We start from the raw sequence: 25153 nt of genomic DNA on the forward strand, positions 1-25153 counted from the left end.
AAAAGTGATCAGGTTCTGTCCTGAAGATGGGGGTGACATTCAGAGTGAGTCTGATCACTGTAACTGGGATGAACACAGCAAGGAGAGGAGTGTGCATTCAACCAGTAGAGAACTAAAGGTGACAATGCTACAGACTGAATGCTTGTGATGTCCCTAAATTCATGTGCTAAAGGCCTAACTTCCAAGGGATAGAGCCTTTGGGAGGTGATTAGGTTTTGAGGTCAGAGCCCTCATGAATGGAATTAGTTCTCTGTAAAAGAGAACACAGAAAACCAGTTATTCCTTCCCACAAGGTGAGAACACAGTGAGAAGATGCCATCTCTGTGGAATGGAACCTCACCAGACACTGCTTCTGCAAGTGCCTTGACTTTGGACTCCCTAACTTTCAGAGCTGTAAGGAACCAATGTCTGTTGTTTAAAACCACACAATATATGCTATTCGGGTTATAGCAGCCAAAAGGGACTCGGACAGAAACTGGCACCAAGCAGCAGAGTGCTGATATAACAAACATACAAATATAGAAATATTTGGGGATCTGGATAATACATAGAGGCAGGAAGGGTTTTGAGGTATGTGCTAGAAAGAGCCTATATTTTTATGAGTAGACCTTTAAAGGAAATCCTGGTGAGGACCCTAAAAGAAGAAAAAGGCTGTAGAGATAGCTTCAACCTTCTTAGAGGATATCTGAGAAATCATGAACAGAATTTTGGTAGGAATTGATAGTGATGTTTATTCTTATGAGGGCTGAGATGGAATTGAGGGACATGTTATTAGAAACTGGAGAAAAGGCCACGCTTCTTATAAAGTGGACAAGATCCAAAGTACCTGTATAAAGACATGAATTGGTGTGAACATACTTTATATACAAACAGAGATATGAAAAATTGTTCTCTGTATGTGTAATAAGAATTGTCATGCATTCTGCTGTCATGTATTTTAAAAATAAAATCAATTAAAAATAAAAAAAAATTTTTAAAAGAAAAAAGTAAACTGTAAATGGATTAAAGAAGGATTGGTGGAGGGAGGGAGGGAAGTTGGGGGAATGCTGGGAATTGAACTTAAGCAGGTTGAGTTCCACGCTTTCGTGATTATGCCAGGGGATATCATGGTGTTGTGTATAACTTAAAAGAATACATTTTAAAATAGAGGTACGTTACCAAATAAAGGACATTTTTAAAATTAAAAAAAGTGGACAAGAATTTGGCTGAATTGTATCTGTATCTTAATGTTTTGTGGTAAGTATAACTAGCAAACAGTGAAAGCAGACATTTGGCTGAGGAAATATCTAACTAACGTATCGAAACGTGGTGTGCTTCCCCCTCCTATGGAAAAATCATTTAAGGATGGAATTGTTAATCTAAGGGGCAGCAGAACTTAGAGATTTGGAAAATTCTTGGCCTATTCATACCTTAAAGAATGAGAAAGCATGTTCAGGAGAAAAAGCTAAGGATGTGGGCAACTAATCCCATTAGGGGATGAGTATGGGTCAGCCATCTTAACACCTCTGGGTCTCCTTGCTAGTAAGCATCTCTTCCCCTCTCTCTCCCAGACAGCCTACCTATATTAGAAGAACGTTCTCCAAATCAAGAGAGACATCTAAGAAGTCATCAGGGCTACCGTTCCCATCATAGATCCAGAGAGCATGAGCCTTAGCAAGTGCTACTGGGCCACCACAAAGAGCTCCCATTGGCACTTTTCAATTTGTTAGCTGCCAGTGGAACAAAGCAAGTGGAGTCATCCCCACAACCCCAAACCAGTGGAGCCTAGTACACAACTCCACACCAGGGGAGTCATAGACATAAGACCGACATACAATGTGACCGTGGGGCGAGGGTCTCCTTTTGCCTCAAAGTCTTGAATCTTTCTCAGCAACAATGGTGGAGTGACCAATACCACACCCAAGTGGGTCCAGAAGGTGAGATGCCTGCCTCTGTGGATCTGAAAGGCAGGACCTCTGCCCAAGTGGGTCTTAAAGAGAGAACACTAAGTCAAAGAAGATTATTCTTGAGCCTTGAGGTTTTAATATGGTCTGTACTTTGGGTGTTTAGACTTCTTTGGAACCCGTTATTCTTTTATTAACTATTTCTCTTTTAGAATAAGAATGCTTACTGCTCATTTCATGCCTGCCCACCTTGTGATTTTTTTAAGCATATGACATGTTGGTTTCACAGGCTTATAGCTAGTGAGCACTTTGCCTGAGGATAAATTGTACTGCAAATCTCACGCATGTGTTGTTTAGATGACATTTAGATGAAACTTGTCCTTAGACTTTAAAGTTGATACTGAAATGAGTTGAAAATTTTGGGCACTATTGGAATGAAATGAGTGAATTTGAGAGGTAGCAGATAGATATGAGTGGTAGGAACATAAAGTTAAAAAGATAATTCTATAAATTGGGCCTACATGCTGGCCCTTCAGGTTTTCTTTTAAAAAGCAGTTTACCCAAGGCCATTACAGCTCTGCTCTGGTTTAAGTCAATAGGATATATTAAATTCCTCAACAAACAACCTGTTATCTGCAGGGCTTTTCTTGGGGCTGTGGAATGTATGTCCTTGATCGGAAGAACCCATGTTTGCCTGAAAGAGGACTTCTGAGACCTTTATGTAGACCAAAATTTCTAAGAATCAGGAAGACAAGACAATTAAAAGCAAACTGCCATAAACTCTGTAAAACCAAGTTCCAATTAGAATGGGTTAGAGCAGGCTAGAATGACCCAGGGCTGCCTTTAGCATCCTTTAGGGGATGTTGTATGGGTCAGCCATCTTAACACCTCTGGGTCTCCTTTAGTATGTCATTTAAAATCTCATTGTAACAGTAAAAGTTCTCTCCTCTGTGGGTTTTGCTTGAGTACCTGTGGATAAAGTCATGATCAGTAGAGATTTTAAAATCTGATGCAAAAGTTAAGAGGTAGTACCAGAGCAGGACTCTCTAGAAACTTCCCTAAAATGTCGATAAAAAGCTAGGGGACAGAGGGACATGATGTTGGTCTCCTCTTTGAGAGGGCACAACTTGTGCCTTAAAGGCATCTTTGCTTTCTCTCACTCTCAATCTTTCTTTCTCTTTACACACACACACACACACACACACACACATACATACACACACACACATACACACACACATACACACACACACACATACACACACACACACACATACACACACACACAGGATTGAACCCAGGAGGGTTAAGTTTATTGTTTTTTTTAATTTTGAGACAGGGTCTCATTAAGTTGCTGAGGGTCTTGCTAAATTGCTAAGGCTCACCTGGAACTTGTGATCCTCCTGCCCCAGCCTCCTGAGTCACTGGGAATACAGATATGTGCCACCAAGCCAATTTTCCTTTCCCCTCTAAAATACTTTGCTATATATACTTCTACTCTAATGGTGTCCTACCTGAAATCTTTTCCTGCAAGAACATGAGTCAAAAGTCACAGCATGATCCCCAGTTACAACTTTGTGGCAACCCCAGCTGAAAATTGTGCATGTAGAAGGACATGAATTTGCATAGAGCAGAATGCTATAGACTGAACACTTTGGCTTCTCTCTCCCTCAAATTTGTATACCAGCACCTAATTCTAAATATGAAGGTATTTGAAGGTGGAGCCTTTGGGAGGAGATTAGGTCCCGAGAGACGGCCCCTCAGGAATGGGATGAATGACCTTCTAAAGGGGCCTCAGTGATAGGTCTGGCCCCTCCCACCATGTGAGGATGCAGCAAAAACATAGTTATGTAGGAACCAGAAAGCATTAGCTTGTTTATCAGTTACCTAGTCTATGGTATTTTGCTATAGGAACCCAAATGACCAAGACAGCAATGGATCCCATCCAGAACATTGAAAACTGCAGAGCCCTTGGCACATATGGTCTTATACAAGCATGAGGAACTGTGAGGGTATCAATTATTATTACCCCCATCTGATTGCTCCTTGAGGAACTAGAGGCTCAGATGTGTGACTAAATTGATTAAGCACCTACTAGACACCAGTGCTATGCTCCCTGATTTCCTTAAAACAAAGTCATGATGCAAAGTTTAAAATCATCATTTTATAAAGAAAAGCATGCAAGTGGCTTCAGGGCAGAGGAGCTCTTCCATAGAAGATGGGTTTGGGGGAAACACTGTGCTGGTCCTCATTTCTGTCACTTAACAGCTGTCAATATCACAGTAGATCTGAGAGTCATCACTAGCTCTTAAGACACCTGTGAATACTAATGAATACCACCAATTGATGCTGCCCCTTCTCTGCCTTCCACCCCTTCCTCAACCCCCAATGAGAGTAGAAGTGGTCATTCACTTCTGAGAACTTCAGTTTTACATCCTGAGATTATTTTTCCTTTCTCAGTTGATTAAACACATTTATATCCCTCATCTCATCCACTACGATGCAAACTCAACAAGGAGAGCTTTAGGATTTTTGTATGTACACACACACACATACACACACACACACACACACACACACACACACACCTCCAGCCTCTCTCACATAGCATAGAATCTGCATTAAAGAATAAGTGAAGCTGCCCTCACTTCCCTTCCCCTCCTCCTGGACTGGTAGCCTTTGCTGAAGCTGTCCCTTCCACTGAGAACACGTCCCTACTCTTTGCCCTGCTGGGATTTATCACTCTTCTCCTCCCCAAGAGGCCTTCCCTGTTCAACCAACCTAAAGCAATTCTATGGCACCCTGCTCTGATACTAATGAACACTTATCATAAGTGATTAGATACTTAATAATATCACCAGCACTTTCCAATAAACTTTAATATCTACAAGGGTAGAATATGGCCTATGGCCGCTCATCTCAGAACTCCAAACTCACATCACAGTATCTAACACCTGGAAGGCAGCCATAAATACTTGTTGATTTAAGAAATTATTACTAACTCCAACATAGCAGAATCTGAATTAGCGACCTTTGACTCACCATCCCCAGTGCATCTGAGCAGTTTTCTGAACTATCCTAGCAAACTTACAGCAGGAAAAACTGAAGCCCTGAGGTCCTTCATGACCATAACCATATTCACCAATGGCCTGCCTGGTCCCTGCCTAGAGATCTAGTTTCATCCCAGAGGGGAGGAGAGCCCTCACTATCTTGCTTTCCACTTGAGGGTTTCTTGAGGGTGTGGGACTTTTGACCCAGAGCCCCCTCCTTCCCACTAGCAGATATCACCAGAGACTAGCCCTGCACTTCACTGAGAGGCATGACACTCCAGTCCCCCAGCTGTGAGCAGACCTTTTATCACTTGGTCACAAAGCCACACCAGGTTCATTGTGCACCTATGAACACACCATAAGAGATCCTTGGAAAAGTACCAAGGTCCCCAGACTAATTAACTTTCATCTCTCCTGTCCCTCTGTGCCTGGCTGCCCTCTGTCCATCCCCTCCATGAAGAACATTAAAGACAGATCATTAGCTTGAGAACATTCTATTTTAAACACCAGGCCTCCTAAAGATAGCCTTGGATGTCCATCTAAATCATCCTGAGTACATTTTCTGGCCCCAGAACCGGCGTGGTCAGTGCCCCAGATGGGCCCTACTATGGTGGCTGATATCCATAAAGAATGTCTTTCACAGTTCAGTGGTTGAATCAATGTGATATAAAATGTCTAAACTGAAAACCTGTAAGTTGGGATTCTGATGAGTTTTGCAGAGCAGCAAGCAGGTGACAGTAGATTTATTAATAACAATGGAGAAGGGATAAGATCTGAGAAAATTAAAACAGATAAAAGCAGAACTGGAAAAATTCAATCCGATAACTTTTGTTCAGGATGACACAGGCCCTGATGTACCTGGATGCTATGCATCTCCAGAATTCATAGGGATTCCAGCCCTCATGATGGGCAGCTTAACATCTTCAGCAAACTACAGGGGGCTCAAGCTTGTTTATTTCTCAATGTGTAGGGACAGGTAGGCTAATATGATTCACACCTGTGTGCTGCCCAGCAAGACCTGATCTGTGGTAGAAATCATAGCTAGTGATTATCTATTCAAAATGGGCATACTCACCTCAACCTCCTCTTTCTAAAACACTTAAATCTAAGGCAGAAAATACTCCAGTCTGCACGAACCTTAATGCACAAGGACACCCATAAATGCAGCTCCTGCAGCTCCATCACCCAGTCAGCACCACAATGATGCCTTTTTCCAGAGATGGAGGTAGGAAATGAAAGGATGTCATTAATCAACCCTTGGTGCTGTAAACAGCCACTCCCAGCTCCAGAGACACCCAGCTTATTAACATCTGGGCATGCACACATCCTGGAAATTCAACCATAAAACATTCTCTATAGTCTACAGATAGGAATTGGCTTAGGGGAAAAAAAAAAGTCGACAATGATTCAATGCTTTGGAATCAGCGGGAACAAGAATCGCCCCTGCTGGGAGGCAACACAGTCCAAGAGCCTGGGAAGGCAAGATGACAAGCTTCCAGAACAGAGGCTCTGGTCCCTGAGGGCCACACCCCAAAACTGCCCCACAGGCAGGAGAAGAGACTTATGGAGCCTTTTCTGGGTAAGCCTGCCCCACACCCACCCCCCTTCTGATGGCCATGAAAGGAGCTTGTTTAAAAAAAAAAAAATAGTGGTGGTGGGGAAGCCAGGATAGGACACTAACTATATGGGTATGGTGCATTTTATTGGAAGTCTTGCATTTGTTATTTTTAAAATTATACCTGTAAACCTAGCCTAGTGAATTTTTCTTAAATGTAATATCTGATTCTTACTCTGTCCCCTGCTCCACAGACTAAAAGTTCCATGCAAAAAAATTCACACTATTATTTGCATCTCCATCATGAACAGCTTCTTAGTCTCTGCTGTTCTTGTCCTCGAGATCATCTAACCAATACCTCTGGTTTCAGAGAGGAAAACAAAGGAATAGAGAAGTTGACTAGTTTGCCTGAGTTATGAATTCATGTTCCACAACAGTCCTAGGAGAAGCTGGGCAGAGCCAGACAAGACCTTTTCTTTTTTTCTTTCTTATTGTGTCTTGTGGGTTTGAAGTAATTAAATATTTCTATATTTAAGTGACATGTGAAAGAATCACAAAGGGGAATAATGAACCTAGAGTCATTGCTTTAGAAAGGAGAAAACGGTTTAGAAGCTAGGACCCTAGGGTCCTGCATAGCAGCACTTCTAGGACCACAAGCACACTGGCTGGTGGGCTTTGGCTAGGAATGAAGCAAACTAGCTCTCTGAGAGTTCACCCCTAATACCCCACTGCAGAGGCAGCTTTGAAGTGACTGCCAATCTGGTTCCCAATCCACCCCTTCCTGATCCTGTGCAAGGAGGGCAGTTATTTAGAGAAGTTGAATAGTCCCATCTGCAAAGTGGATGTTATAATACAGACCTGGCCCACCTGCTGTGAGAAGCCCACAAGCTCCCCCCTGCAAAGTGTGCCTAACAGGGTAAGTGCTCAGTAAGTTCTTCTCTTGAAAGAGCTGCTTTCCCTCCTCTCATGTCTCTTCTTCAGCAATAGGTACTTGGCATGTGGTTGGAACAACGCAGGAAGAGGTACACATTTGCAAAATAATGGACCACAGTGAAGTGTTTCTTCTGTTTACAAAAGAGACTGACTTAGAGTAGGGCACACCCAAAACTCAGCTGCAAGCATCCTAGAAACAGCACCAATCTCTCATTAGCGCTGTCTTCAGACCCAGAGCATGGTTAATGAAGGTCCTCTGAGCTTAAAAAAGAACCCAAGGCAATGTATGGGCCCTATGGAGAAAGGGCATGAGCTACACAAATATAAAATCGTGGTAATGATTGTGGGCACAGTGGCACTTTGGTAATTGGCAAGGCCTTGAGATGCAAAGCACCAGAAATCCATCCAGGCACCCAGGAATTACCCACCTTCTGCATGGCCACGTGTCTTCCAAACCTCAACAGATATGTGTATGTATAATCAATCGGTTCAAAGCCCCTGTAGCAGGAGGCAGTGCTTTGTTGTAAAACAAAACTGAGATGAAATAACCGTCATCCTTTCAAATATCCTCTGAGAGTTTGGTATTTGAGGCACATTCTGTGATGTACTTCTCTCTGACCTCAAACACTTTGATTCTTTTTTTCAAGTTCACATAAAAGAGAGAAAGCTCTTAGATTGGTCTACTGTACCGAAAGCCTCGACTGGATCTGAATTCTTTGCTAGTGCAGAGAATTAGTTGTTATTCCAGATAGTTAGGAAGCGGAGATGAAGGGCTATTACATTAGAGAGGCCCAGCCCTTTGGGAAGTTGGGCCATCTTGCTCCTTATTTAAAAATAGATGAGTTCCCACTGCTCCCCAAGGCTTTGAAGGGTACACTTAGATATTGTAAGTCCCATCCTGACATGCTTGCTTCCCATTCACAATACACTTGCAGAATTTGAGAATGTGGCTTGTTCTGGAAGCTTAGAACAAATGCTTCAATTTTCCATTCTCCGAATGAAAATCAATAGCAACAGAGAGGTAAAATCAATGTTCAGCACTCCATAGGGGAGATCCCACCCTTACCCTATCTCCTACTCACACAGAACAATGAATCTGAACCAGCCATCCCAATTGGTGGAGAATCCCTGAGCACAGAGTCCTCTGCAGGCCTGAGGACTTTCTATCATCCTATCTCCTAAGAGAAAATTTTCCTGAAGAACTCCTCAGGGTATATATGTATTTAAACCCTGCCAGAAAGAATAATACTCCATTGTAATAAAGCCTTTTTAAATTTTATTTTAACAAACAAACCCATTGACCCGTGGGATCTCTGGCATCTAAGACCAGAGTATGACTTCACTTTTTCCAGAAGGATCTACTTCATTATCAAGCCTTGTAGCCTTAGGCAACCACTGACCATGATCATCATCCTCTTTTCAAGCAAATAGTGAGAGATTTTCTGTCACCACAGATGAGCTTTTATGTTTTCTAAATTTTCATGCAAGTGGAAAATCATACAGTATTATGCTTGGTTTTTGGTCTTTTTTTTCCCCCTTCCACTCAAAATAATAATCAGATCCATTTATGTTGTTAGATGTATCAATAGCCCCTTTGTTATTTATTGCAGAGTAGTAATCCATTGTATTGGATGGACCTCAATGTTTTTATCCATTTATAAAGAGATAAAACTTCAGGGTTTTTTTTGTTGTTGTTGTTCTGTTTTTGTTTTTGTTTGCTACTACAAATAAAGCTAAAGTCTAACATCCATGAGTACATGTGCTTTCATTACCTATTTCAGAATCAAATCTTTTGTGGTATGTGTTTTGCAAAATTTTCTTCTAGGATGACTTGCCTTTTTTAGCCTTGTAAAAGTATCTTCAGAAGATCAGACATTTTTAATCTTGGTGAAATCTAATTTGTTCTTTTTTTTTTTTTTTTTTTTTTTTTGCATCTATTGCTCATGGCTTTTGTGCCCTACTTAATAAATTTCTGTCAAAACCAAGGTCACTGCTCCTGTTTTCTTCTAGAAGTTTTATAGTTTTAGCTCTTACATTTAAATTTATGACCTACCTCAAGTTAAGTTCTTTTGTATAGTACGTTATTAGTCATTAAAATTTGCATACATAGTTTGTAGTATCAAAAAAAAATCTCTTATATAAATTAATTAAGAGGATCCAATCCAAATTTTTATATGCAGTTTGTTACTGCTTGTTAATTAAAAACAACTCACCTAACAAAACCTATGGCAAGAAGAAATAAAAGACAGAAATACATTGTGAAATTTTTATTATTGTTTTTAGATACAGTGACCCCTACTTCTTTCCTTTGGGTTATTTTTCAAATTTTTCTAACTTTTAATGTTTTCTATAATAGGCGAGGACTATAATTAAATCAAAAATAGCCTGGAATATTTTTGGAAAAGTCACTTAAGAGAAGGTTTCCTGATCCAAGCCACTGCCCACTGTTCTTTAGTGCATAAATGTCCCTGGAGACCTTGAGGGGGGACATGCTACCAAAAATCAGCCTTCTCCCACCCCTGCCAATATTGCTTAATGATAAGAAGTAAAACAAAGAATTTCCAGAATTCTTCAAAAATGACATGAATTGAGCTGAAGCTTCAGAATGAAACCAAATACAATCCTAATACAAATACCACCTCAATCAAGGAGAAGATTCCAGCAAAAGGAGGGCTGTGTTGCCCTGCCCTATCAAACACCCCTCTACCTGCTCCACAATCCCCGACAAAATTGCTTGGTTGGCCCTGAAATGCTGTGGTCACAGATGTGTGCACCCAAGGGCTTCTCCAATCACTCAATCTGCACCAACCAAAAAAAAAAAAAAAAAAAAAACCCAAAAAGCTAATGAAATTCTGTCAATGATTCGTTCACTGTCCTTCTGTCTTCCACTTGCAAAGGCAACCTAAATCTGGAGTCTCATACTCAGCCTAAGGCTGGCTCAGCTGCCTCTCCACATGTGCACACTCCTGACTGTCTGAAGGGCGGAATTCACCCACTGTGCTGCCGTAGAGGCCAGCTTGGCTGGCACAATTGTCCACAGATGTTTTGAAGAAAGAAAGATTACTTTCCTGATTGATGAATAAATAGAGTTGTCAACATGGTTTCCCTGATCAGAGGGGACCCCTGAAGTATAATGTGGAAGGACAGATGTTTCATCTGGGAAGATGTCCAAGACCCTAAGAAGATGTATGCAATCGGCTGATCATGTGGGCTGAGTAATTCAGCCTCTGAGAGGTCGAGGACAAGGCTGGACCCACAACCACAGCAAACACCACTGCAGGAGCCACTCCACCTCCCAGTCCCAACAAGGGAAGTAGGCATGTCCCCTCAGTCAAAGCTGTCTCTTTGAACTATTTTTCCAGTAAATGTATAGGTCCTAGCATCAGAAATGCAGCCATTTTGTTGGTCCTTACCTGTGTGAATCATCAAGGGAACAACAGAAGTGCACTGTAATCGTCACACTAACTCTCAAAGGCTTACGCTTGCAAGAACAGTAAAGACAGCACCGTGAGCCTTAGAGGGGAAAGGCACCTGTAGGGAGCTATTTTTTCTTAGGTGTATGCAGATTTGGGGATTTCTAGCTTAAGTTCCAAAATGAACCTTACAATAACTATTATAGTCATTGTTTTAGTAAGTGGAAGAATATCTAACATTTTTTTTGACATTACCCTGTGTATGTTACCCCCTATGTAAATGCAACTATCAAACCCATTTAACAGGTGAAGAAACACAAATTCAGAAGTAAAGTAACTTGCCAAGGTCACATAGTCAAATAGTAGACAAGATGAGACTTGAGCCTAGATTGGTCTTATTCCCAAATCCATGCTCTAAGCCACTATAATTTTGTGGTCACCAGGAGATATGGGACATGAAGATTAAACTTTTCACATAGGCAAAAATGTGATGCTCCAAAACATGACTTGCCCAGGAAAATATCATTTATCTGGATATGTCTGAATACAAGCAAGATTGCTGCCTTGGTCTCAAACAGATTTGAATTTAAAACCACAAACCTCTACTCTGGTATTTCTAAAAAAGTCTGACTTTTGAAATCTAGGAAGAAACAAGCAAGGGATATTCTCTCTCTCTCTCTCTCTCTCTCTCTCTCTCACACACACACACACACACACACACACATACACACACACACACACACACACAACCACATAACTGAACAACCTAGACACTATTCCAGAGAGTAATTGGGAATTTTCATCAAAGGAAATCACATTTCTCTCCATCAGGGAAGGCAGAAATCACATGCAGCAGGAGATTGAGGCATGTTTTCTTAGAGTACATAACCTTAAAAAGAACTTCAAATATCAACCAAAATACATTTTTTACATCAAAGTCTCCAGTGACCTTGATTTTCCTTGAGTATATGAACAGGACCTCCTGGAACCCTGGGGCCTAACAAAAGCCTGGCACACAGTAGGTATTCCACAGCTTTTTGCTGAATAACAGCAAATAAACCATAGACGAGGGAGGTAGAATGAAGAGGCTAACATATTGTAGTAGTGAAAAATGTAAGCTTTAGAGCTAAATAGATAATCCTGGATTTGAATAATGGTTGCCACTTGTTAGATATACAAGCAAATCATGAATGCTTCACTCTGCCTCAGTTCTCTCTTTTGTAGAGTGGAGATTAAAAAAAAAATACCAAATTTAAAAAAGAATTCAAGGACAAGGATGCTGAGCTACACATTCCAGGGACAGGATGGGTCTTTATTATAATACCTCTCATTATAATACCTTCCAGTTAGGAGGACAAGAAAAGCTCATTATAATACCTCGCATTTTTGTCTGACTATGCTTAAAACAACCTTGAAAGTCTCCTTGATTGAGAGGATTCTGAAGAAGATATGGGAGATGAAGGTCAGATCTATGGTTGCAGGGGCCATGCTTAGAGAAGCCAGAGGTGGCAGAGTCACCCCATGATAGGAGGAGTACTGTCTTTCTGCCAGATCATGATCTCAGGGGTGGCACCTCCACAGGCATGTTTAGAGAAAATCACTTAGGGGAGGAAGGGCAATTAAAATGTATTTTAACAAGAACAGCCTAAAGGAGCCTGCACTGGTTAGACTTTAAGGATTAAGAGAGGGAAGAGTACCCATTCTTCAGGACCTCAGGTGGTTAAACCAGAGCTAATAAAGCGAAAGTTCTAGGGAGGTCAATTTCAGTGGGAATGAAGTTAAGAAAGCCTGCTATATTTTCCTAAGTTATGATGCAGTCCAGGTGAGTGGCAGAGCAAGCTGCTCAAGACACAACTGGGTGTAACTCCAACAGGGTGTCGCTGCACTTCTCACTTGCACAGGCAGTTCAAGGAAGAGTGTAGAAAAGGCACTGAAATCACCTTCCTCTCGCCTCCACTCAGCCCCTTTCTTAAAGAAAGCCTCTGTGTGTGTGTGTGTGTGTGTGTGTGTGTGTGTGTGTGTGCGCGCGCGTGCGTGTGCATGCACATGTTTGTTTTGAATGTTCTTATGGGACTGAAAATATAAGCAGCCTGAATTCAAATCTGTTTCCATCATTGTTAAGTCTAAGACTTCTGGGTGGCCAGTGCTGGGGTGGGGTGGCATTGAGAATAAGGGCTATAAGGAAGAAGAGAAAATGGGGGAGAACACCCGCTGGGCTTGGTAAATAGGGATAGGCCTGCTATACCCCAGGAAATAGCAAGACACAATCTAGGAAGGAAAGGTAGTGTGGGTTTGAGAAGGCAGGAGGGTTATGGCAGCAGAGACTCTCTGGCCCCAAGGACTCAAAGGATTAGCATAATCAGATACAACCAGGGGACAAAAGGTCCAACCTCTGATTTCTTAGCAATAACCTTAGTGGATCTTAAGATCACTCATGGAAAAGGAAGGTCCCAAATAATGACCAAGAAGGGATTTCTGTTCATCTGCTCAGATGAGAACACAGAGTAAAAATTAAGTAGATTTAAAGGAATTAAGATGAATGTTCTTTGCAAATTTGTGTTTGAAAACTGAGATTCATACCATAAAGCAAGAATATAGGCACCAAATATCCTACAAAATGGCAGCACAAACACTATGCTCTCCCTTCTCCTATGTTCCCCAGTCGAGTCCAGGTACCCTTAGATCCACCAACTGCAGAGTGCCTCCCACCCTCCACCCACCTTGCTTCCTGTCTTACCTGGGCAGCAGGTGCTTGCGGCTGACACACAGGGCTGTCTGGTAGTCCTGGGTCACACACACTTTGTGAGGGCTGCATTTCACCTTCAGGCAGGGGTCCTTGGATGGGTCCAGGGCTAAGGCGAAAGGAAAAAGAAGAGGGGCATGAGGACCTCCAAGGAAATTTAATTTCCACTGCTATTCAAATAAACAAATGGGAAATAAGCCAATTGTGTGTTTGCACAGAAAAAACTCTGTGCTGTTTTCTGAGACTGGTGGGGATTGAAATGAAAACCCAAGCCAGAGGGAATTCTGTGTCTATCACACATGCTCTTCTTGAACATCAGGATAGTGATTCCTTGGTGCTTTGGGAGTTTTAGCATCTTCATTTCAAACAGGAATTACTGTAAAAAAAATTCTTTAGAATCTTACATGATCGGAGGAACAAGAGCTACCAAAGCTTCTCTGTTTGGTTATTTATCTGGTGTTGGTTTTTATGATTTCATTCATGCTTAATTTTACTTATTTCCTATCACCTAAAAATCCCTTAAGGACATAGGGTTTTGCTTCAGTTCAATAAATACAGGCCATGTGCATTAATAACCTATTTTAAGTTTGTAGAGAACTTCCAGATGTGTAAAACAGTTTTGTGCCACACAAAGTTACAAGGTAACAGGGAGAGGGGGGGAAAAAGCGCTTACACATAAATATTTATTGTGCAAAGCAGAATTAGATAAGGGCCATGATGGGCATATAAAATGATAACAGAGCTTGAGAGAAAAAATAGAGATCAATTTCTAGGCAAAGATTAGTGAAGCATTAATATGTGAATTGGATCTTGAAGGATGGGTAGGATTTTGAAAAGCAAAGATAGAACAGGCAAACCAGGCAGGGAGACAAGCACAAGCAAATGCAGGAAGGCCTGTGTGGGCAATCATGAGAAATTCAATGACTGTTAAGTGTGGTCTGTGGGTGGGTAATGAGGGAAAGGGAGTTGACTCAAAGAAGTAACTCAAGAAAGCATCCCCAAAGACAGAGGTTCATATACAGCAACATATTCTGGAATAAGCTTGAGCAGCAGGCTCCTGGCTAATCAGCACTTAGCATGCTGAGGTGCACATGCTCATCATGGGCCCAGAAGAGGCCCAAGGGAACTTCCTGCAAAACAAAAGCAATTGTGCCATATCCCAGATCTGGAGCCTAAAGTCTATTAGGAGGTAAATCTTTCATAACTGCTCTCTACAGCCAGGGATGTGAGGTTTCTCAATTTCCTCCCCATGCAGACATTTGGTTAAATGAAATGGCGTTGCAAGCAGGAATAGCAAAACTACATGACAAATGCCATCATCCGCTCCACCAGTTCGTTCAGCTGTCACAGAGAGAAGTGCAGTTTCCCTCCTCAAGCCCAGGTCCAGACTCTGAGCACCATTTCCTTCAGCGGGTTGCCAAGAACTCCTCAAAAATCCTGAACACAGAGCAAACCGGCATTTCTGCTGTGTCAACAGCTCAAGGCAGCTCCCTCCCGAAGTGACTGTAAATGGGACCAGGGTACATTCTTAGGTTAATCAGAACAGTGACTGTAAATGGGACCAGGGTACATTCTTAGGTTAATCAGGACAGCAACAAGATCCAGGTCCTGGTCCAAGAGAAGCCATCTGGAAAAGCCTAATCCCCAAAAGATGTTCTTTGATACCTGGAGTTTAACACAGAAAGAGGCTCAAATAAAAGAGAAGCTGATTCAAGTGCCAAGGCCCACATGCTCATTCCTTGCTCTTAAGCTGAGGGCTGCCTCGGAGACAAATTGGAGAGAGGTTTGTATCTACCCTCAGATTCCTCCAAGGTTGGGCCTTCTAGAAATTTGAAGCAAGAGCTTCCTGGCCCCAAATAGAACTTCCTTAGTTTCTAGGGATGTCTGCTTGAGAAGCCAGGAGGATGGTATAGTTTCTGCCAGTGACTTTTCCTTATGCATAATTCCCCACCCCCACCTCCAGGGCTACAGCCAAGTCAACATGGGCTTACCTTCCAAGACTTTTCCAAAATTGAGTCAACAATTGAAAGGATTACCAGATGACCACCAACAATGGCCATGCCCATTCTCTCACTTCCATCCACCACTATGGATCTCAGGAAACCTGGGGACCCAATGACTGGCAGTCCCGTCATAGTTACCAGGGTAGGCTATTTCCCCAGTAGGTGCCAAGAGCTGCAGAGACCTTGGAATCTGCACTAAGTAGTTCTCAGAAATGGAGGATAGTAGGATGGCCTAGAAGAATGGGCGTTGAAATCTGCAGTAGGACATGACAAGCTTTGAGGCAGAATCTGAACTATTTTTGCTTCTACAGTCAACTTCTCAAACATGCAATGTTCACACTGCCAGCTCTGATTGGATGGTGTAGTCACAAAGAAAGTCAATCAGCTGAGCAGAAATAAAAGGAAAGAGAGCAGACTCCAGAGTAGGCCTTCTGGGATGGGGCTCTGGCTATGCAATTTACTAACCTTTCTATACCTCAATTTCCTCTTCTGTAAGAGAGGAATAACAACATCTATTATTGCTGGTCGGTTGTCTTAAGTATCAAATGAGTTAATATCTGCAAGTGCTTACAACAGACCTGGTTCGTGTTAAGCACCTCTTATGGGTTAGGTTCTTCAGGTTTGTATTTTGTTCCCAGACTGAATAATAAGCCTTCATAATCACAAGAACAATAGTTAGCACCACTGAGTGCTTCTGACATGCAACCAGTGAACCCAGCCCTCTAATTGGATTACCTTGCTTAATCCTTGCAAGCATCCAAGGAGGTGGCTGCTGCTAACATCCCCATTTTATAAACACAGGTCTGAGAAAAAAGCTGCTGATGAGAGGTGCAGAGGGTATTTGAAAACCAGGTCTGTGAACCTGAACTCCTCACTATGTGACTCCAGCATGGGAAACAACTAGGATCTTTGTTGAGCAACTAGGATCTTACCCAGGTTGGAAGCTCAAATGGCACCATATTCTTGAGAGCCCTGAAAGGCAACTGAGATTTAATGGCCAAAAGTAAGAGGGAGCTTTCAGGGCATCTGGTGCTGCTGAAACTGTGATAGCACTACCCTGCCTGTATGCCCCCAGGACTAGGTTACCAGTCCCATTCCCCAGAGGGTAGGATGGACATCTCCAAACAACTGCCCTCTCTGGATGCAGCAATCCTCCAAATGAGTCACCTGACCTGTGGTCTGGTCAACTCTTCTTCTGCAATCTTGTCATCCTGCCATTAGTCTAACTAGTATAGATAACCCTTGGGATCCTAGATGCTGACATTTCTTAACAAAAAATAATAACAAAAATTCCAAAATTATTACGAAAAGTAATAATAATGAAATTATCATTTAACTCCACACACATACTTAACAATTTGCATACAGAAATCAAGTCTGCTAGAAATTAATTACTAGGGTCTGAATACTTGAAACATGTATGCGAATTATTTAGAGTAAATGAACTTCACAGAACAACAAAACAGTAACAAATCAAGCTGTCAGCATTTGTTTAATCACCAGGATGCATTTTGTTTTTGAAAAACAGCAATGTGGGGATTGAAAGGGGATGCGGAGGGCGTCATTTCCATTTCAATGAAGCAGTGACACTCCTGAAAGGCTCCCACAACCACTGGTCCTGGACAGGGATGTGTGGCTCCTCTTTCTAAAGGGAATGATAAGAGATCTGAATAGTAAGTGGCATTTAAGAAGCCTTTTCATAAGATGGAGGAAACTGCAGAGGTGAGAAGGTAGGGAGAAAGCACTGAGTGTCAGTGAGAGCTGAGAGCCAGGCTCAAAGCCTCCCTGTCATGGTGCTGATGATTTCCTGGAGATTATGCTGCAAGTTTTAATCTCCCTCTGCACATGCTTGGTAACAGCATGCAGTACTCTCTAGAAGATGACAAAGCCCTGGGCGCCCTGTACCACTTGCAGCACCATACCTGTAAGACTCATGTGGACCTAAATGTGACAATGTGCCTAGCACAGAGCAGGCATGCATGGAAGGTTAATTCCATCTTTCCTGGCTGTCTTCTCGCAGAAGCCAATCAAGGGTCAAATGGTATGGGACACATGTCCAATTAACTTTCTCAAATAAATTTTACAAAAACTTTTCTCAAAGAAAAAGGCCCAAGAATGAATTAATTTAAAGAGATTTGTTGAGCTGCAGAGTATTGAATTCAAAAGCCAGTTAATTACCAGTTCCATCTAAGTTTCTTTTTTTTTTAATTAATTTTATTTTTTGAGCTCACTGCTTGGTCTCAATTAAGGTGCTGATATTTTAATTATCTTAATTGTTTCTGAACTTGTTTTCAGTTCAATGAGTTATTTTTTAATTAGCTACATTGATTTTAAAATCCGAAAAATCAAGACTTTTCTCTGTCCTTGGGCACACTGTGTAGGCTAACTGGCAAAGGATCATGGTACCAGGAATAGCAGAGCTTGATACTACCTCACAGATGTTGAGACAAGAGGAAGGTTCCATTTTGTGGGTTGTCCCAAAGGGTCCCTCGGTCACTTAGGGACATCACACATGCTAGTGTGTGTTTAATTAACATTTGCAGAGAATCATTTTATGTGAACCACCTCTGCAGGCTGGAGGCCAGCACCTCTGTATTGCACACAAGATGTCCTACCTGCTCTCCAGGGCTCACAACTAGAGAGGAGACAGAGGGAGGTGGGGGATGCCTGACCCAGCTTTTCAGAGGGTGAGGTAAGATTTCCTGGAAAAACTCACATCTGTGGAAAAGTGGTTTGAGCCAGGCAATAGGGTGAAAAGGAAGTTCTCCTCCCAGGGGTATGCGAGATCTTGGCAAGCAAGGTTGAGGAAGTGAAGAGTTTCAATAGGTTGGTAGCAGGTTGAAGTGGGGGTAGTTCGTGGTAAGGCTGGATAGGGTGACCAGGCATGTTCGTGGAGGGCCTAGAAGCCACAGCAAGAATTCTGGGCAGCCATGACCTCCAAGTTCCACAGCAACTTCAAACATGGCAGAACCTGGTGACCTGGCAGAACCATGGCACACCTTGGCATTACAACATGGAGGAGAGGAACAATGTAACATATGATATTTAGGAAATGGCACTTTAATAAGAACAGATGCAAGTAAATCTGGGATGGAGGGCCCAGTGGGGCTCCCTTTCCTTCTTAGAGAAGTTTCCCTACTCCCTCTCCCCAGGAACATCAAGCATTCTGGGAAGTCACAAGTCCACCTTCTGAGACCAGTAAGCAAAAAACTTATCAAAACCAACTCACGAAACTCATGGTCCAGTCTGGTAACTCCCAGAAGCTTTTTCAGAAAAAAAAAAGGTCCCTTAATTTGCAAAATGTCTCCAAATTAATGATGACCTGTTGTCTCCTCCTTGCTTTTAAGATTGCCCTCTGTCTGAATCATGTACACCCAAGACTCTTCTGAAGAGCAAATAGGGCCAGTGATTCATTAGGAGTGACTTAATGGATGACTGAGAAAGAAATTATTCGCAACTGTGAAAACCTCATCAGGCGAGGATTCCGAACATTTATTACAGCTTGTCTGTCCCCATGGTAACCCAAGCATGCATCTTGTCTCCCCACCTCTCTAGAGGGGCTTGTTTACCAGCTGATGACAGAGCGTCATAGAATACAAAATAGAAGATTCTGCCCATTGAATTTTGCTGTAACCAGGGAAGAATGGCAGCTAAGAAAGCTTACTTCACCATTCTCAGCTTTCATATTCAAGGGATTGTCCAAGTTCTTTGAAGCCAAACAAAGGGGACTACTGGTTATGAGTCCAGATAGGGCAGTCAGTTGAGTGACAAGGAAGGCTATACTGGTGTGACCAAGGACTGGACAATGAGAAAGAAGGGGCCACGGCACAGAGAAGACAAAGAGGCACAGGATGAGAAGACGCATCTGGCCAAAGATCGCACTCCTTTTCTTTCTCCTGTAAACTGTGGGCCTGAGGACTCTTTTCTTTATGTGCCAATTGTGACAAAGCATCTTCCCTGGTACTTTATTAGTATGTTTCGGGTGGGGCTGCAGATAAACTGATAACAGCCTGTTTGGGAAGGTACTCTATTAATTTCAATGATAATATAGTAAATGCCTACATACTACATGGATGAGTGTGTAGGCATTTACTATATTATCCTCTCAGCTTTTTAGTATATGCCAAAAATTAATAAAAGATATTTTAATATACAAAATAAATATGATGACCCAGCCTGTTAACACATTAGGCAAAGATAGTTTATAATAAGAAACAATTATAAATAATTTGAATATTCATATATATTAATCTGCTCAGGCTACTATAACAAAATACCATAGAGTAGGTGGTTTAAAACGAAAAAAAAAATTATTTTCTCACAGCTTTTGAGGTTGAAAATTTGAGACAAGGGTGAAAGAGTAGTTTGGTTGTATGAGGGCTCTCCTCCTGGTTTGAAGATGGACAACTTTGACTCGTGTCCTCAGATAGCCTTTCTTAGTGCAGAAAAAGAGAGAAATAGAAGATGAGCTTTCTGATTTTTTTGTTTGTTTGAAGTACTAGGGATTGAACCCAGGGATACTATTATCAAGCCAAATTCTGGCCCTTTAAAATTTTTTTTAAAAAATTTTTATTTTGAGTCATAATCTAAGTTGCCCAAGCTGGCCTCAAACTTGTGATTCTATTGCCTCAGGCTCCAGAGTTGCAGGGGTTACAGGTATGTGCCAGCCTTTCTTAAAAAGATACTAAACCTATTGGATTAGGATTCTACCCTTATAACTTCATGTAATGTTAATTCTTTCCTTAGTGGTCCCATCTCCAAATATAACCATTCTGGGATACGGTGCCTGAAAATATGAATTTTCATAAATATTCAGTCTATAACACCAACTATAGGTTAATTATTTAGTTAATTATAGGGTATTCATTTATGAAATAGCATGCAGGAATTTCAAGGAAGCAAGTAGATCTATATGTACTAATATGGCTAGATGTTTGTGATGAATTAAGTAGAAAAGTAAGTTAAGATGAGAAAACCAACCAGCAAGTAACTTCTCAGCACCACGAAGTTCTAATGGCAAAGCCAAGACTCAAAACCAGACTCATTCTTTCCAAAGAAGGCACCCTCTCCCTGCTAAATCCTGCTTCCCTTGAAAAGAAGCTCCCACCACCACCACTAGCCCCAGTTTCCACCTCACTCACAGTTTTGTTTTTTTTTTTCTAATTAACTATTCTCTGTCTCCTGGGACCAACCCTGAAATAGACCCTAAACTCACTCAAACTCCCAGAGATCTCAGGCCAACACTACTGCTGTCTGTCACTGACTGGAAAACTCTCTGCAAAAGACACAGTCCCCTTTTTCAAGCCCTGGAGAATCAATCCTGCCTGCAGCCAGGAGACACTGAGTCATGACCATAGCCAAAGGTAATATCCATCCCTGGGAGATTCTGGCATTCGCTTCTGAGATAAAGGAGTTAAGACTACCCATGACCGGCTGGAACTAATGACAGATGCTAGGAAGAGCTTGGACCCTCTGTTCACATACAAAACAAGACATTATGGGCAGCCACTGATAAGCCCAACATGGTAATTTACGCATCCTGATCATTAGAAAAGAAAGCATTAAGAGGAGTCTGCTAGAGCAGCTGTGGAAATGTGCCCCATAAAATCAGTGGCCACAAAATTTTATTAGCCTGACCAGCCATCCGCCCTTACTTAGCCTGCTTCCCAGCTGCTCTGGGATGTGAAGACGGGATCTCGCTTAATAATCCCAACAAGAATCTGAGTTCCCTTTGAAGTGGGAGGGGGAAGAGGAGGCCAAAGAGAGCAGGGGAGAGGAATTCAGTAGAAAGGAAAAGGAAGCATTTTATTATATAATACATCAGCTAATTAAGGGGATAATGATGGAAACTGTGACATCCACCAATCTGTAGAACAATGTACCAGTGCCCATTCTAATTTAACAATGAGCAAACTGACACAGAGATCAGTTTACTCTTAATTTATTGGTAACTGATGGAGATTTTAATTAAGGAATCTGTTTGTGACCATACCGCCAGTGAGCCTGGATTTCGATCATGGTGCGTCTCACACTAAAGCTGATGCTCAGAGCCACTAGGCTAAAGGTGAAGACAACAGTGCCGAGCAGCAGCACACCAAACTACTATGGCCACCTTCCCTAGGAATCACGCCACCCAGAAGACCCCAGGGCAAACTTCTTCTGTGTAGAACACACTGACTGCACTATCAGAAATCAAAGTCATATTGTTAGATTTTTTTTAAGAGGCTTCTATTACTTTTATAACGAGTAAAGAATCAATGTTTATTTCAAAAGCATTGCTGCTGACCAGTGAACTTAACTCTGACTTAAGAAATAGCAAGGCCAGGTGAACCATGTATGTGTGGTTTCTTCTACGAGGGGTTTTCAGTTCACATCATAGAAGGGGAGACTCATGAAACCTGGTGTCATTAGGAAACAGGGCATCGTGAATAATAGGATTAGAGCAGGTAGGGAGATGGAATGGGCAAAGAGGCTGGAGGGAGAGAAAACAGGACTCAGTGTCAAGTGGCGGAAGATGGTTCCACTTCAGAAAACCACACACATAAGCTGCCTCATTCTTGGTCAGATACTTATTTTCTTAAAACTAGAGAAACTGGGAATGATATCGACCAAATGACATTATAATATTGTGTGCAAGTATGAATATGTAACAACAAATTCCACTATGTGTATAATTATAATGCACCAATAAAAATACAGAAATAAAGGAAGAAAACTTTAATGCAACAGGAAAAAAGAAAGAAAGTAGTTGTCACCAGCTTAAGGGAGTTTCAACCTCAAAGTGTGTGCAAAGGACAGAGGCCTTGTCATTTGGGTGGCCCTGGGTCCATTATATTATTTACACTGTGGTTTGGACCCTCTGGGTTTCACTTAGGTACTGGTAGGAAATTTTCTAACATGGCAGAATCATCACGGGTGCACTGAGCCATGGCAGGAAGCCACAGTAACCACTCCTGATACATAATGCACACGGAAGGAGGTTTCCAAACCCCATATGAAAGCTGACCACATGGAAAACCCTGGGCTACCTCCTCTCTTGGGACACCCTGCTTCACATTTCCTGCAGAGTACTTTCACTTCACTAAATAAACGCTCTGTGCTTCTTCTATCTATGTCTCCCACCTGAAATCCTTCTTTCTGGAGGAGACAAACTGAGAAACATATCACCTGGTAACGACAGCACCTGAGACTGATCTCATCTCTCAGTAGAGGGACAAGACACCATCCACAGAGAAATCTTAACATACTCATCCATCAAAATGGCCAGGATTTATTAAAATATTATAGCAGTACAAGTATTTGGATTCTATTTCATTATAATTGGCATAAATTATTCATAAGACATTTATGAACAGAGGAGTAAGAATTACTCAAAATACAAAAGAACCAAATTCTATAACCTAGGAGAATAAGAGGACATAAAAAACACAATAAAAATCAAATATTTCCAGGAAAAAGGTATACTTAAAAGATCACTGTGGCTCATAAAGTCTGTCTTTTGTATCTGTGCTTCATTTAAATGCAATTAAAATTCTCATTAAATGTGGAGTTTTTCCTAAACCAAAGGCATCCAGAGAACTAACTCTTTTGGTACTGGTTATTCTGTTATTATTCGGCAACTATGATTGTTGGCCATAAAAGGATTGGAAAACTCAAAAGCTTCAAGAACTCCCCCACCCTTCAAGATTTTTAGTGCATGTAGAATATAATTACTGGTGGGACTGCAAATTGGTGCAACCACTATGCATTATAAAGATTCCTTTCAGAAAATTGGAATGGAACCACCATTTGACCCAGCTATCCCACTCCATGGTTTATACACAAAGGACTTAAAATCAGATTACTATAATGTTTATAGCAGTCAATTCATAATAGCTAAACTGTGGAACCAACCTAGGTGTCCCTCAATAGATGAAAGGATAAAGAAAATGTGTTATATACACTCAATGGAATATTACTCAGCTTTAAAGAAGAGTAAAATCATGGAATTTTCCAGTAAATGGTTGCAGTTGGAGAATATCATGCTAAGTGAAATAAGCCAATACCACGAAACCAAAGGCCAAATGTTTTCTCTAATATGCGGGTGCTAATTCACAATAAGGCTGGGGGCACTAACAAAGAATAGCGTTACCTTAGATAAGGTAGAAGGAAGTGAAGGGAGGGGAGGGGATGTGGGGATAGGAAAGACAGTAAAATGAAACAGACATTATTACTGTATGTATATATGTGACTACATGACCAATATGATTCTGCAACATGTACATTCAGAAAAATGAGAAATTATATCCCATCTATCTACGATATATCAAAGTGCATAAATGCATTCTACTGTCATGTATAACTAATTAAAACAAATTAAATAAAAAAGAAGGATCAAGATCAGAGAGATGTGGGTTTGAGGAAAGGTGCTACTTTGCCACCTCCTGCCTGAGTGAGATCTCATCAGGTTCCTTGACTGAGTCAGTTGCAGACAAACAGATCCACTTCACTGTAGTCTTATGAGGATCTGAAGGGATTATGTATTAAAGGTGCTCAGCACAGGAACACACTCAGTTGCCATCCTCATCACTCTTACCCACTCCTTTTAGCTTGCTCCTGAAGTACAGAAAAGGGATACCCCCCAAGGGGAAGGGACCTTGAACATTTAAGAGAGGCAAGATCCCACATCGCATGTATTTAGCACAGCCTGTCCCACCCTCTCTTTTTCTTGTTTTCCCACAATCAAATCTAAGTCTTGGCTCTCAGAATGTATGGGAGGTCAAGCAGAACACAAATCTACAATCTCCCTGCAGCATCTATTTTACTAGATGGTGAGTAACTTAAAACCTACCTATATCATGGCAGTCACCCATCTACTAAGAACAGAATGCAAAATTCATTTAAATGGGTATAGAAGAGATTTCAAGAATGCATGTGCCCATGGCGAGATCTGTCCCCAGAGCATCAGAGTGTTTGCTCACACTTGCTCTTAGAGGATCTTTGGGAGAAAAGTTTGAAAAGTGTTGGAAGTATTTACCAAGTTTAAAGGGGGCCAAGAAGGAAGCAGAGAGCTCTCCAGGGTACTGATATCTAAGATGGAAAATCAATGCCAGTAAAAGTACATACAAAGAACCTTTAGAAGCAAATGGTTCATTCTTGTGGGATCAGAAAACAGCTACCATTAGAGCTGACTAATCAGAAATGTATCCTATGTCCCCAGAATAAACTTCCATGCTTCTTCCCAGGGATCTCAGTCCCACAGAGAAAAAAGTCCTAGGGTGGTTCAGAGCACTGACCCTGCATAATTCAAAGCTTTTTTGAGAACCTTCTATGTGGCAAACATGGGACAAGATATATAAGTGAGTTATAAAGCATTTGTGGCTCCCCAGGTATCAAATTTAATATCATAATTAAAGCTGTTATTACTTTTGTCCCTCCCACTGTTAATTTTTCAGAAACCCTTGGCTGAGGATTTATAAATGAGTAATCAGAGACTATTCATTTCCAAGTCCTTTCTTTACCCAATTATGGCAGATTCATTTCTGCTTCTTTGGGATGTTTCCCAAGGCCATTAAATGTCATTCCTTAACTGAG

General features: G+C 41.5%; 1 protein-coding gene across 3 annotated transcripts in view; it reads right to left on the reverse strand.

The window, feature by feature from the left end:
• Positions 1 to 25153, reverse strand: part of Spock1 (SPARC (osteonectin), cwcv and kazal like domains proteoglycan 1) — a 479091-nt gene that overhangs the window by 137509 nt on the left and 316429 nt on the right. For all 3 annotated transcript variants that reach the window (XM_076855871.1, XM_076855869.1, XM_076855870.1), the window contains one exon: positions 13572 to 13686. In XM_076855871.1, coding sequence (XP_076711986.1) covers positions 13572 to 13686 — 115 coding nt within the window. The remainder of the gene's footprint in view (positions 1 to 13571; positions 13687 to 25153) is intronic.

Source organism: Callospermophilus lateralis, chromosome 5, assembly GCF_048772815.1.
Source record: "Callospermophilus lateralis isolate mCalLat2 chromosome 5, mCalLat2.hap1, whole genome shotgun sequence".
Classification (NCBI taxonomy): domain Eukaryota; kingdom Metazoa; phylum Chordata; class Mammalia; order Rodentia; family Sciuridae; genus Callospermophilus; species Callospermophilus lateralis.